General features: G+C 43.6%; 1 protein-coding gene across 1 annotated transcript in view; it reads right to left on the bottom strand.

The window, feature by feature from the left end:
* The window catches only part of LOC109987407 (low-density lipoprotein receptor class A domain-containing protein 4), a 218,436-nt gene that overhangs the window by 108,294 nt on the left and 98,021 nt on the right, over positions 1–12,121 (bottom strand). Inside the window, exon 4 of the mRNA XM_020638479.3 lies at positions 6,082–6,222. Coding sequence (XP_020494135.1) covers positions 6,082–6,222 — 141 coding nt within the window. The remainder of the gene's footprint in view (positions 1–6,081; positions 6,223–12,121) is intronic.

Raw genomic sequence — 12,121 nt, 5'->3', positions numbered from 1 at the left:
TCTAGAGGAAGTAAAAGTCGTAACAAGGTTTCCGTAGGTGAACCTGCGGAAGGATCATTACCGGTTTTGAGATCCCCGCACCCGAGGCCGCGTGGCCCCTCGGTGCTGGCGGCGGACATGTCAGAAAAACACGCTTGTTTGAAGTTTGAAAAGAAAAAACTTAGCCCATATTGAAGACATGTAAACTACAACAAAAAGAGTAAATTAACTAACATGTAAACAATGTGTTAACTTTCCACTTTATCTTTCCGATTGGCAACGACTCAAAAGAGGTATGAACGCGAGAGATTATCAGTGTTCCTTTCAAAACTTAGATAAGCTTTTAATGTTAGAGTTGAAATGCTTCTCAGATGACAGATTGATTCATCATATTATTCAATGAGACTGAAGTACAACCCTGATGGGTAATTAAAGCAGGGACAACATTCCCTCCAACCAAAAGGCCTGGAGCCTTACAACCAACACAGCAGTGTAGTAGAGCTTTTCTTATCCCTTCTCAGAAATGGTGCGTCTCACAAAAAAAATATCAACTTCATTGCATCAGGAAAAAAAAAAAGTGTTGGTGCTATCAGTTGTACACAACAGCACTGTCTAAGGCACTCAGACAGTCTGGAATGGAGGAGCAGTCAATAATGAGCCTTCACAGAGTTATGACTCTCCAACACAAACAGAATCAATGAGAGAGCCCAAAGGCTTGCTAGGTGCTATTGAAGTGCCGTTCACACTGGACTGGGATCAATGGCTAAGCTAGAGTTGACCATCGATCCGAAGCATCCCCCGGTCTCCTTCCCTGTCCCTTCCTCGCACTTCAGCAGAGCCTAACAAGGTAACAGAGCCAAGACAAGCCTGGCTAAAGTGAAACTGCAGCATGTAGTGTTCACTCCTTGATCTATAAAGGAACACTGAAAAAACACATACTCCACATTCTTCTTTCAGATGGTCTATGTGGGCTAAACGGTGCTTTTGGACGGACAGCAATCTTTCACAGATTACGTCATGGTTCTTCTCTATAATTCTCACAATGGTATAAATGTTGGTAGTTCTGCTGTACTGTAATAGAATTCCAATCTGTCTTGATACTTGACCACATAAGGGATTTGGTCAAGATCATGACTCATTGTCAAAAGAGAAAGAGAAAAAAACACTCCCATACCCGATGTGGGTAACGACCCACGTGAACAAAGTGTGCGTATATGTGCTGGGGTTAGCCTCTGGCAGCCTTGGACTAAACCCTGGAAGCCTCAGATTAACCCGTCATTTCTAATATGATAGTTATGTCCAATATTTACAAACTATATTTATAGGTAACTGTTTGAGTCATACATTGGCAGAATTGTTGTCCTGATAATGGTTCAAGTCTAGGCACGGACCATGTCTGGAAATTGGCCTGGTAGCTGCAGAGGTGCCAGTCCACTTCCTGTCTACTGCCGAGGTGCCCTTGAGCAAGGCACCGAACCCCAAAACTGTTCTGGAGCGCTCGCTGTGGTCAGCACCCTCACGCTGAGACCTCTCCATTAATGCATGTCCATAAGATCCTGTTTGTGCATGTGTGTGTATTTCGGCCTATGTGTGTGTAGTATGTTCATTAAACAGTGTAAAAAAAAACATCAATTTCCCCTCGCGGGTTTAATAAAGTATAAATAATAATAATAATAATTATTATTATTATTATTTCTCTCATCAGATTGTAATATAATACTCTAAAGCTATTTGCACATAATGCTTTCTTGAAAATGTTGAGATGAGGACGGCTACTGATCCGGTCGTTCACATATGCACCTCACAGCGGGAGACTATCCAAGTCGGACGGGACGGGTGGTGGGCGGGTCTTCCGAGGAAAAAGGCATGACGTAAAAAACAACAATGAGGAAGTGGCTAACGAAGCAGCATAGTCCACTACACGACAATAAAAAGAGAATATGTGCCTTTACATCGATGCTATGTGTAGTTTGACTGAATGAGAATATCTACAAAATAGCGGAGAAGAATATACTGGCAAGCAGAAAACGATGGGGGTGTGGGGGGGGGGATTTTTAGCCTCAAAATTATAGCATAATGGTTCATTGAAATAAGCATACCGTCACAGCTCACAGAGCACACTGAGCGCAGTCAGGGGAGCATTGAAAGCTTTGTGTGTTCTCTGTGATTTAGAAAACTTCTTTCAAAAATGAAATGTGAAAAACAAGTGAAAACATCCTCTACTGCCATTAGACGCAGCAGAGCAAACACGCTGCCAACTTCACTGAAAAGCTCAGGTTGGAATTAGTGACATTCATTGTATGAATCCTGACTGCATTGTTTAGGTTACATATTGTCAGGACCCTGTGTTGTGCATGCTAACTGTTTGGAATCACTCTTTGGGATAACGCCATGGAGTTCATGTTAATGGTCACTTTCTCCCTTTAAAAGATTCAATGTTGATGAGGAGAATGTTCTGTACCTGGTCAGACAGACACTGGATGCTACTTTAATTGCTACGTGATGAATAAATCCCAAACCATCAGCAGCAGCGGGCAACAAATGACTTCCAATGTAAATGATCCACGTTTACATGGAAGTCTCCTCAGGTTCATTTTCTGTTTCCGACTGCTGTGCTCAACTCCGACTGGCAGGTGTGAGGAACCTGAGCGACGAGACGAGAGCGCGGCGGAGGAGCGGAGAGGGGTGAAGAGGGGGGGGGGGGAGCGCAGACGTAAGGAGGGAAGAGGAGAATAAAGAGGGGGAGAGAGGAGGAAAGAAGGGTAGCAGAAAGGAGGAGAGAGGAGGTGCAGGGAGTGAGATGCGGGGCGTCGGGCTGCAGTGTGTCTAGACAGTATTCATGATCCATCTGTCTGCCACTGCCACGGCAACAGCCAGCGGCTACAACAAGATGGCAAACTCCATTACCACAGAAACAATTTCAGTGTCCCTCTCCCTTCTCTCTTTCTCTCCCCTCCTCCCTTCCCTCTCTCCCTCTCTCTGTCCTTCTCCATATCTCTGTCTGGTCTTCTGTCTCACTTCCATGTCCCCCTTTTTCTCTCTCTTCTTCCCCTGAGTCCCCTGATCCCCTGGCAATCTTGGCAATCTTTCCCTTTCCCCCCCCCCCACTCTTCTTTCTCCTTCTCTGCCTCCCTCCAACCATCCCTCTCTTCCTCCCTCTCTCGGTGTCTCTCAGGCATCACCAGCGTATGCCCATCAGCTCAGAAAATTACAATCATTGTGCAGCTTTCGCTTAGCGCTGGCCGCAGACACTTACATTAACATTCGCTCTAGACAGCTAAATATTTTAAGTACCCGACTCAGGATTCTCTCCATTGGAAATGAGTCCCCCCCCCCACCTCCTGCCACACACACACACACACACACACACACACACACACAAACACACACACCACCCCTTTCAGAATTAAAAGAAAGGTTGTTCCTGGTGCCTTGTGGAGGAAAAGAAAAGGTAGATGGAAAGAGAAAAAAAGGGATAAATTTACAAAACAACAAAGAAGGGTTTGAGAGGTGAAGCACATTTAAGGGAGGGAGGGGTGAGAGAAAGAGATGCAGGGAAGGTAAGGAACTCGCCAGACACACACACACACACACACACACACACACACACACACACACACATAGCAGAGGATGAAAGTGCTGTAAAAAGTTTCCCCTCTCCTCCTAAAAGTTGTTGAAAGAGAACGCTGCAGCACATCAAAGTGGCCTGGCAGACAGCCATTGGAGCCCATTGGTGTCCTTCAGCCTCTCCCTCTCCATATCTCTCCCCCTTCTCTCTCTCTCTCTCTCTCTCTCTCTCTCTCTCCTGCTCTCTCTCACCCTCTGTCTCCTTTTCTCTGCGTGTCTCTCTGTTTTCCATTGATCGTGACGAGTCGAGGGAACACTCTCATCTCGTTCCCTGGACAGTTCTGCTCAGCGGAAAGTTGACGGAGGTGGCTGGTAGAGAGTGGGTGTGTGACTGTGTGTGTCTGTGTGTGTTTGGGGGGGGGGGGGGGGGGGGGGGGGACGCCTTAGGTTGATATGTAATGTGTAGGGACCATACCTTATGACAGAGTACAGTTTACCTCCAACAACCGCATAAGACTCTAAGCAGCCGATTACACATAATGTGATCTCCAGTATAGAGTTCTGTTGATAGATCATTTTTAACATTAATTGACATGAATATCTAATTTGATTTAAATGTCATAAGATTGCACATAATCCACTACACTGAAACAAACAAGCCGCAGGTCAGTTATCAGTCATTTCACTCATGCCTCTTGTCTGTGTTGAGTAGTTTCTGATCTGCCACATCTTGGTTTAGTTAAGATATCCACAACTAAGTAAAGGAGAGATTGTGTTGATGGTGTAAGCTCGGTAAGAGATTGTATTCAAATGTAGTCTCTGGCATCAGTCTCTTAATGTCCAGCCATCCAGACAGTGGTAGTCTGTCAGACCGTCAGCCACTTCTCTTCTGGCCTGGACAAAACTACACTCTTACCCTTATCGGTAAAAAGAACAGAACCTGAATCAGGCCTGGACGATATTTTTCTGGATGATGGATTTTGACACGCAAAAGTAAAGGAAATGAAGCTAGATACATGTAAAGGTTTTTTTTATGTACAATGAAAGTCTCCAATCATACACTCTGTCAGCAGCTCTGACACAAGCATGAAGACGTAGAGAGAGGGATTACAGGTGAAGCGACACCTTATTTCATAAACATTGCAACTAAACGTGTGGCTTGCATTTGTGTTACTTAAATGTCATCATCTGTTTCAAGTGATGTACAAAGCTATGCTTAATGTATATGTCACCAGCCCTCAATGTCTGCATGTGACCGACATGACTCTACACTCTATGTGCCCTACAGGCTAAAAGGAAACATCATCCGCCCCATTAACAGCCCATGTGTGTAGCCACAAAATAAACCAGCAACGGGATAATTTGCTGCTGATAGCGTGAATAAATCCACTCAGAAATCTGGATCATGCAACTGAGTGTCGGCCTTGAGCATCGTGCTGGAATATCTGCAGAGCCACGTGCATGTTTACATTTTACACAGGCTGATACACACAGGAAATATTGTCTTTATTGAATGGCAGTAGTGTTAGAAAGAGGAGTAAGAGTAGGCTTGATAAGAAGTTCACAGAAAATGTTACTGCAGTGTCATATACCTGGGTTTAATTTAACCTAACAAAATGTTTGTGCTTTGGGCAACACAAATGAATAAAAGCTTAAGAAACTGTTCTTCATTTCTAGTATGAATAACATGTTGAACTTTTACTGCCTTAGTCCTAGTCTTTGACACAGAGCTGCACAGTGTTTTTGCATTTGCATTTCAATCGATCATTGATGTGTTTTTCCCTTCAATGCGCTCTTACAGGGTAAGGGTCACACTGGCCATCCGTACCGTGCCCAAACACGCTTCACCCCTAAAGTCCAGTTAGTTTGGCCAGTGTGACCGCTCCGTGCCGTGCTCAGTCACGGTACACTTCCTTGGCTTTAGCACACTTCAGAGAGGTGTGCTTCTGCACGGTACAGAGAGAGAGAGAGAGAGAGAGAGAGAGAGAGAGAGAGTCCGCCTGTTTGTCAACTGAGCACGCTTCATAAAAACATAAAGCATGCATGTGTTGTATTAAGACGTTATGTACAAGAGGCCAGTGTGGGAATGGTGCAGCGGGGGGGGGCAATCGTGCTTGAGTACAGCACGGTACGGATGGCCAGTGTGACCGCGCCCTAAGTCAACTTTGGCTACTCTTTAGCATGTTTGTCTGTTACAAAGATCCCGTTTATGGTGTTACATGTTGATGCTCAGTGAAGACTTGATTTAAAAAAATGTGGCTTCATGGGGTAAATTTGGCACTGATGGTGGAGTTCACCTACACGCCACAAAAGGTCTATCTTCAAAATGTTATCCTACTCCATGGAGAGACAGTTTGCAGTAAAACAACCCATCCAACTGACCACAGGAGCTAAATGGAATCTGCTCACTGAGTTTGACAAAGTGAGGCCAGGTAGAACAGGAGAGAGAAACAGCAGAGAGAGGGAAGGAGGTGAAACTGAATCTGTTTGTATTATTTGGTGGTGTGAGGAGGAGCAGCATCCTGAAGCACTCACAGTTGAAGATGCCCGGTGGAGGGTGCTGGGTGACCACAGGGCAGTTCTCCTCATCGCTGTTGTCCCCACAGTTATTCAGCTGGTTGCAGATCAGCGAGCCCAGACGCAAACAATTCCCATTGGTGCAGTGGAACTTGCACTCTGTAGGAAACGAGAAGGAAGGGTTGGGTAGGGGGGGTGGGGGGCGGAGGGAAAGGGAAGACAGAGGAAAAATATTTCTCAGCTCAACTATTTCAAATCTTAAGCTCATTCAGCTGCAATCAAAGGCTTAACATTTGCATTCTGACAGCATTTTGTTTATTCAAGGACTATTTATCTCTATTGCCTTTATGGAATAATAGGACGGCTTGATCTTCAGATTTTCTTCAGTAAACATTGAAAAACGAGACAACCAACCAACTGTGAAAAAATTCAAAATACAAAAAAAAAATCACCACTTGGAAGGCCTGCATGTTTTATCTAAATGGTGTATTCGATTTATTTATTTATTTTTTTAAATACACCCACACACATTCACCGATGTCACTGCAATGGTAGTGCATGCAGGCACAGTCTAAAATGTATAAAAGCTCTGATAAACTGACAGCAAAACGCTCAAACACTGTTCTGTGGTGTTCTCCCTGTTATCTACACCTGAGAATGTGCGAGGTCAGGTGAAATGTTGTTTTTTTTTTTCTACCTGTAAGCACCAACACAAAGAAGAGTTAATGTGTTGAAATCACACAGAAACAAGGTCAGGCGAAAAGTGGTCTCCCGTTCAAAACAACAAATAAATAAACAGCTTTTCAAACGGGCCTTTGAAGTGCCGCAGCCCCAAACCGTGATGTTCTGTCACGGTTATTAGCAAAACGCTTCCCCCCCCCCGAAATATTAAAACGCCTGATTAGCACTATCTGCTAGAAAAAAAAAAACAAGTCCAACCTATAAATGTGAAAACAAAAATATGTAGATATTTATATTTATATATATATATTCTGCAGGGAATGAATAATCATTCTGAACTTTAATCATAATAAATGAAAATAACAACAACAAAGTGTTTGATGCACTGGAAAGCAAGGCCATGTCAGTATGCCCCGGAGTGTGATGTGTGTGGTTTAGTGCAGCCGTTTTCTGAGAGCTGCACGCACACACACACACACACACACACACACAGGCTCTGCAGACAGCAGAACTTGGAAATGGAACTTGAATGATAAACCCTCACAGGCACAATTATTATAAATTCTACACAACAGCTTAAGAAACAGCTACATTTATTTGGGTTTGTGTCAGCCCACACATTCAGTGAATTGTATGTGTTATTTTTTTATAGTTCAACTGCAATTACTACAGTTTTAAAAACAAAACATATTTAGATTGAAATTATTAATACTTCTATTATATCATATATTTTATTATAAGGTCCTTGGATATGATTCCAGGAAGCTTTTTTTGAAAGAGTGCTTTCACTAATGTAGTAAAATTGATGCAGCTGAAGCAGAAATTGTGTTTAGACTGTTTAAAACATGGACATAGTCTTAGGGACAGCTCCCATTCGATTCTGAAGAGGTGTTCTGAAGCTGAACGAAGGAGGTAGTCATATTTGCAATACTATCTCCACCTAACCCTAAATTAATCTAGTAATATAGAGATGTTAACGCTGACCCAAAGCCTCCTGGCAAACAGCTGAAACGTGCCCACATGTATGTTTGACAGTCGGAGGGCCCTTTGACCAAAAGATTCAAAGTGAAGGTACATGCAGCCATCACCATTGATAATATCACCTTGGTCATTCCATCTGGATACTCATGAGCAATGGACTTCTAGTGAGACCAGTTGTGGGGGGGAAAAAAAAGGACTTCAGTCGGAAGTTGAATACGTAGTCCATGGACTTTATAAAATTGATGAACAGCCAAGAAAATAACGGATCATCTTTGGAACCAAGCAGCACTGAGAGAAGATTTCATAATAAAACTCCTTAACTCTTTCTGGAGGGAGACATAATGCACTCCTGAAGATATCTAGATCATTTCAGGAGGACTGCTCAGTACATTCACCTGGCTGTTCACTTATGTTACAGCAGGAGACTATCCCTGTCAGACAGGAGGGGGGGCCGGGGAGGGGTTCCTGAGGTAAGACGCGTCTAAAAAAAGAATATGACGCAGAAGAAGCGGACGAAGTAACAGAGTCCGCTATACGATGCTATATTGAGAATATCAACACTACTTGTTGAGCTGAGCAGAGCAGAGAACAACATACTGTCCAACAGAAACGTTATGCAGCCGTTTAATTACGTGCATGGAGATCGTAGCGGTAGCATGCAGACACTCAGCAGTCACAGGATACTAACGTCACCACCCCTCCCGTTGACTCAAGGTGAATTCTCCGGAGAATATCCAGCTGAGTTCTCACATCAGGTCACTCGGGACGTGGGAAAAAATACAAATCCGGGTGAAGTAAAATGAATCGGTTTGCGTTCACACATACAGCTCCTCCTGGAAATATCAGGAGTTTTTCAGGAGAAGTGTGAAAGCCCTAATAGTGAGTTCTTCATATTTCAGTTGTCACATCTTCTATTCAGACAGTGGGGTGTAAACATTACCTGGTTAGAAACTCTTTAGGTGTACTGATATTCAAATATATTTAATGTAGAGCTCTTTTTCCAACCTTCACAACAACTTTCTTTCAAGAAAAGTCAGAAAGTGTCACTGTTAAGGATGTCTCTTATTTATCTCTGCCAAAAGCATTATATAGAAATTAAAAGTATAACAAATAACTGAGTGCTGGAGGCAGGTTCATATCTGTTGTTTAAATGCTGCATGTCATCTCCATGGATACAATTTCTTATTTTTATTTCTCAGCGGCAAAACCTGTTTTTCTTTGTTCTGATAATGTAAGAAATAATGAAATTCACTTAAAAAAAAAAGCTCAAGAAGCCATAAAAGATGAATACAAATTTGGTAAGTCTGACTGCAGAAACCAAGACAGACGTAACAGCGAGGCTTGTCTGAATATTTGCGTGTCAAATCAAAGCTTATAAAGAAATGTGTTTGTGCAAACTTCAATGAAAATCCAAAGACGTAACTGTGAAACTTTTATATAATACATGAGAAACAAGGCACAGAAACATATAATACAACACAATGCGCCATATTGTGGACAACAACATCATTGTTTTTGTGCCTCCCGCAACTATTTCTCTGCTGTCACACAATTAGATTTGAAGAACGAGGACAAAGGCGAGTGATGCTGCTTGAGAATAAACTTTAATCTAAATGAATGAAACACAAACATGTGGGAGTGTCTCGATAGCAGAATCTCAAACTTCCACAATAAAAATCAAATGATTGTGTTACCTGTTACAATACCACGGCAACAACGAAAAAGTCCAAGGCACCCAGTATTGGTTAATGTTTTTTATTTATTTTTAAATACCAAAAATGCTAGTCATGAAACATGTAGTTCACACAAATTAGTACTTAATTTTAGGGCCATTATTGAGGCAGACAAAACTGAACTATCCCTCTGTAATATTTAATCATGTATGTGACAAATCGCAGCCACACTAGCTGGGACTGTAGCCACGCAGCAGCTTCTGCTAATGGGCCATGCTCTGCCTGCTCTACTACCTAGATGTAAACAAGCACAGTGAACAGAAAACCTGTCGTGGGAGAATTTTGATCAACTGTAGAAAATTGAGATGAAAATGTATGTCGGCTGTGACAGGTTAAAGTGGCATATCCACCTGAGCGATGCAGAAGCACATGGAGGAAGAGCATGTGGATGTGAAGCATAAGGAAGGACCGAAGGCTAGCCGCGTTAGCACTGCTAACGTTAGCCACACTCTGCAAACCAATAACAGAGTTTACCCCCAGACAATGTTTTAAGATATTGTGTTGAATATTGATGGTTTTTGGAGTGTGGCTGCTGTGTCTCAGTTGGTAGAGTCGGTCGTCTCTCAACTGGAAGGCCGTGGGGGGGAGGGGGGTTCGATCCCCAGCTCCTGCAGCAACATGTCAGATATGTTCTCCGAGAAGACACTTAACCCCAATTTGCACCCGCTGTGTTGTCGGCAGCCTATGAGGGGGTTTAGTTACTTCTGATGGCCTCTTTACATAGCAACCAGTGCCATCAATGTGTGAATGTGTAGGTGTGCCCTGCTGTGTAAAAGCACTTTGAGTAGTCAGAAGACTAGAAAAGTGCTGTATAAGCCCAAGTCCATTCACCATTAGACTAATCGTTAGTCTGAATTTAGATGATTGTTAAGTCATCCCTAGTAAGAACATCATTGGGATTCTTCTCCATGAATTGTTCTTGTAGAGGAGAAGGTAGAAGAAAAAAAAGAACTCTCAACAGGAAAAGAGGAAGCACACGTTTTAATCACATTAATCAGTTTGGGAGGTTGGAAGGCGTGTTCTGTTGCAGTGAATCAGCACACTATCCCAGACAGCTTGTACCTGAGCGTGCAACACAATAGAGACACACACACACACACACACACCAACAAACACCTTGCAGGCCAGATATCCCAGTGTGAGTCCTTCCGATTTGCCCGGCTGGCAGTGAGCAACCTAATGACAGTGCACATTTTCTCCCTCTTCCTCCCATAACAAGAACAGCTTGTTCTACTCTTGTCTAGACGGTGTGGGGGGGTGTGGGGGGGTGTGGGGGGGGAGGGCAGGAACAGAGATCTGATTCAAAGAACAGAGCAGCATGACCGTTCTTCGGAACAAACTCTCTCCCCTTCTTCTGAGTGGCAATTAGTGAAGCCTCAGTGGCTTGCCCAGCCTCTCGTCTTCTCACTCTGTGTTTCATTTTGTCCAATGTATTACTCTCATCGTCTGTCTAGACTCCTCTCCGGCCCGTCCTTTCCCGGTCCTATTACTCCCTGTTACTCGCCCGTCTTGTCTTCTTCCCCTCTCTCCATACTCTCTCTGTTGTTTTGCTCTTTTATCCATTCTTTATCCCCTCTACTGTTCTTCTTTGCCACCCTCACCAGCAACACTCCATGCATTTATAGACAGACTTGGAGACGCAGATTACGTTGTGTCAGCTAAAGGAGTTAAAAAATATTGAAGTACATGGATGGAAGGAAAACTGTTTCCTTGTTCGTCGATTGTTTTGTATGTGATGTAATAGGTCAACTGGAAGAAGGTCTGTTAGTAACTACCTGAAAAGGGGGGCACATCGCCACCTATCTTCAATGAATTGGACATACATTTGTACCCGAACTGCAAAGGTTCTGTCACCTGTTGTTACAAGTCAAGTTTTAGGAACTACGAAAAGGCCCTGCTGGAAGATCCTAGGCAGCGGTGTGGCTCATAGGGAGTTAGCAGATCACAGGTATACGGGTGGGTTCTGTTAAAGACAAGCATTTGCAGCGTCTATGCATACACGATCACACCAGTTGCGCATTGGTCGCATGACATGCATGTCATCACCCCACCCCGGACTCACCTGGAAATTTGAACAAGCGGGCTGGCAGGAAAAATTCTCCATAAAGTTAGACTGAAAATGTGTCCGTTTGCATTCAAACATGCTGCTTACTCAACATATTTCAGGACATTTTCAGGAGTTTTGAGCATGTGTTTAAAACACAATTACTGAGCATTTTTCTGCTGTAGGTAAGCACTGACACCAAGGACAAACTTTGCAGGCAAACTAAGCCCATCCCATTACTGTACATCATCATTTGCATTACAAGCACTTTCCCACTGTCTCTCACTCTCTCTTCATCATCTCGTTTGCCTCTCATCTCCGTCTATATTTCATCTCCTCTGATGTTCGTCTGTAAGTCAGACAAGCGGTCAGCCCAGTCTGCCTCTACACGCGAGCACGGGAAAAGTCTGCTCTAGGGTGAAAGACGAGCAGGAGGAGGAGGAGGAGAGAGGAGAGAGGAAAAGAGAAGAAGAGCAGAAAGAAAACCAGACAGATGGCCAGGCAACAAAAGACAGGAAGAGGAAGAGAGGGAAGAAAGGGAAGAGGCAGTGAGGAGGAGAGGAGGAGGATGGTGATGAGGAGGAGGAGAAGGCTGGGGGTTGATGATAAGATTGTGTGT

Source organism: Labrus bergylta, chromosome 8 (assembly GCF_963930695.1).
Source record: "Labrus bergylta chromosome 8, fLabBer1.1, whole genome shotgun sequence".
Classification (NCBI taxonomy): domain Eukaryota; kingdom Metazoa; phylum Chordata; class Actinopteri; order Labriformes; family Labridae; genus Labrus; species Labrus bergylta.
The sequence above is the reverse complement of the archived record's forward strand: the minus strand, read 5'-3'. Positions and strand labels throughout refer to the sequence as shown.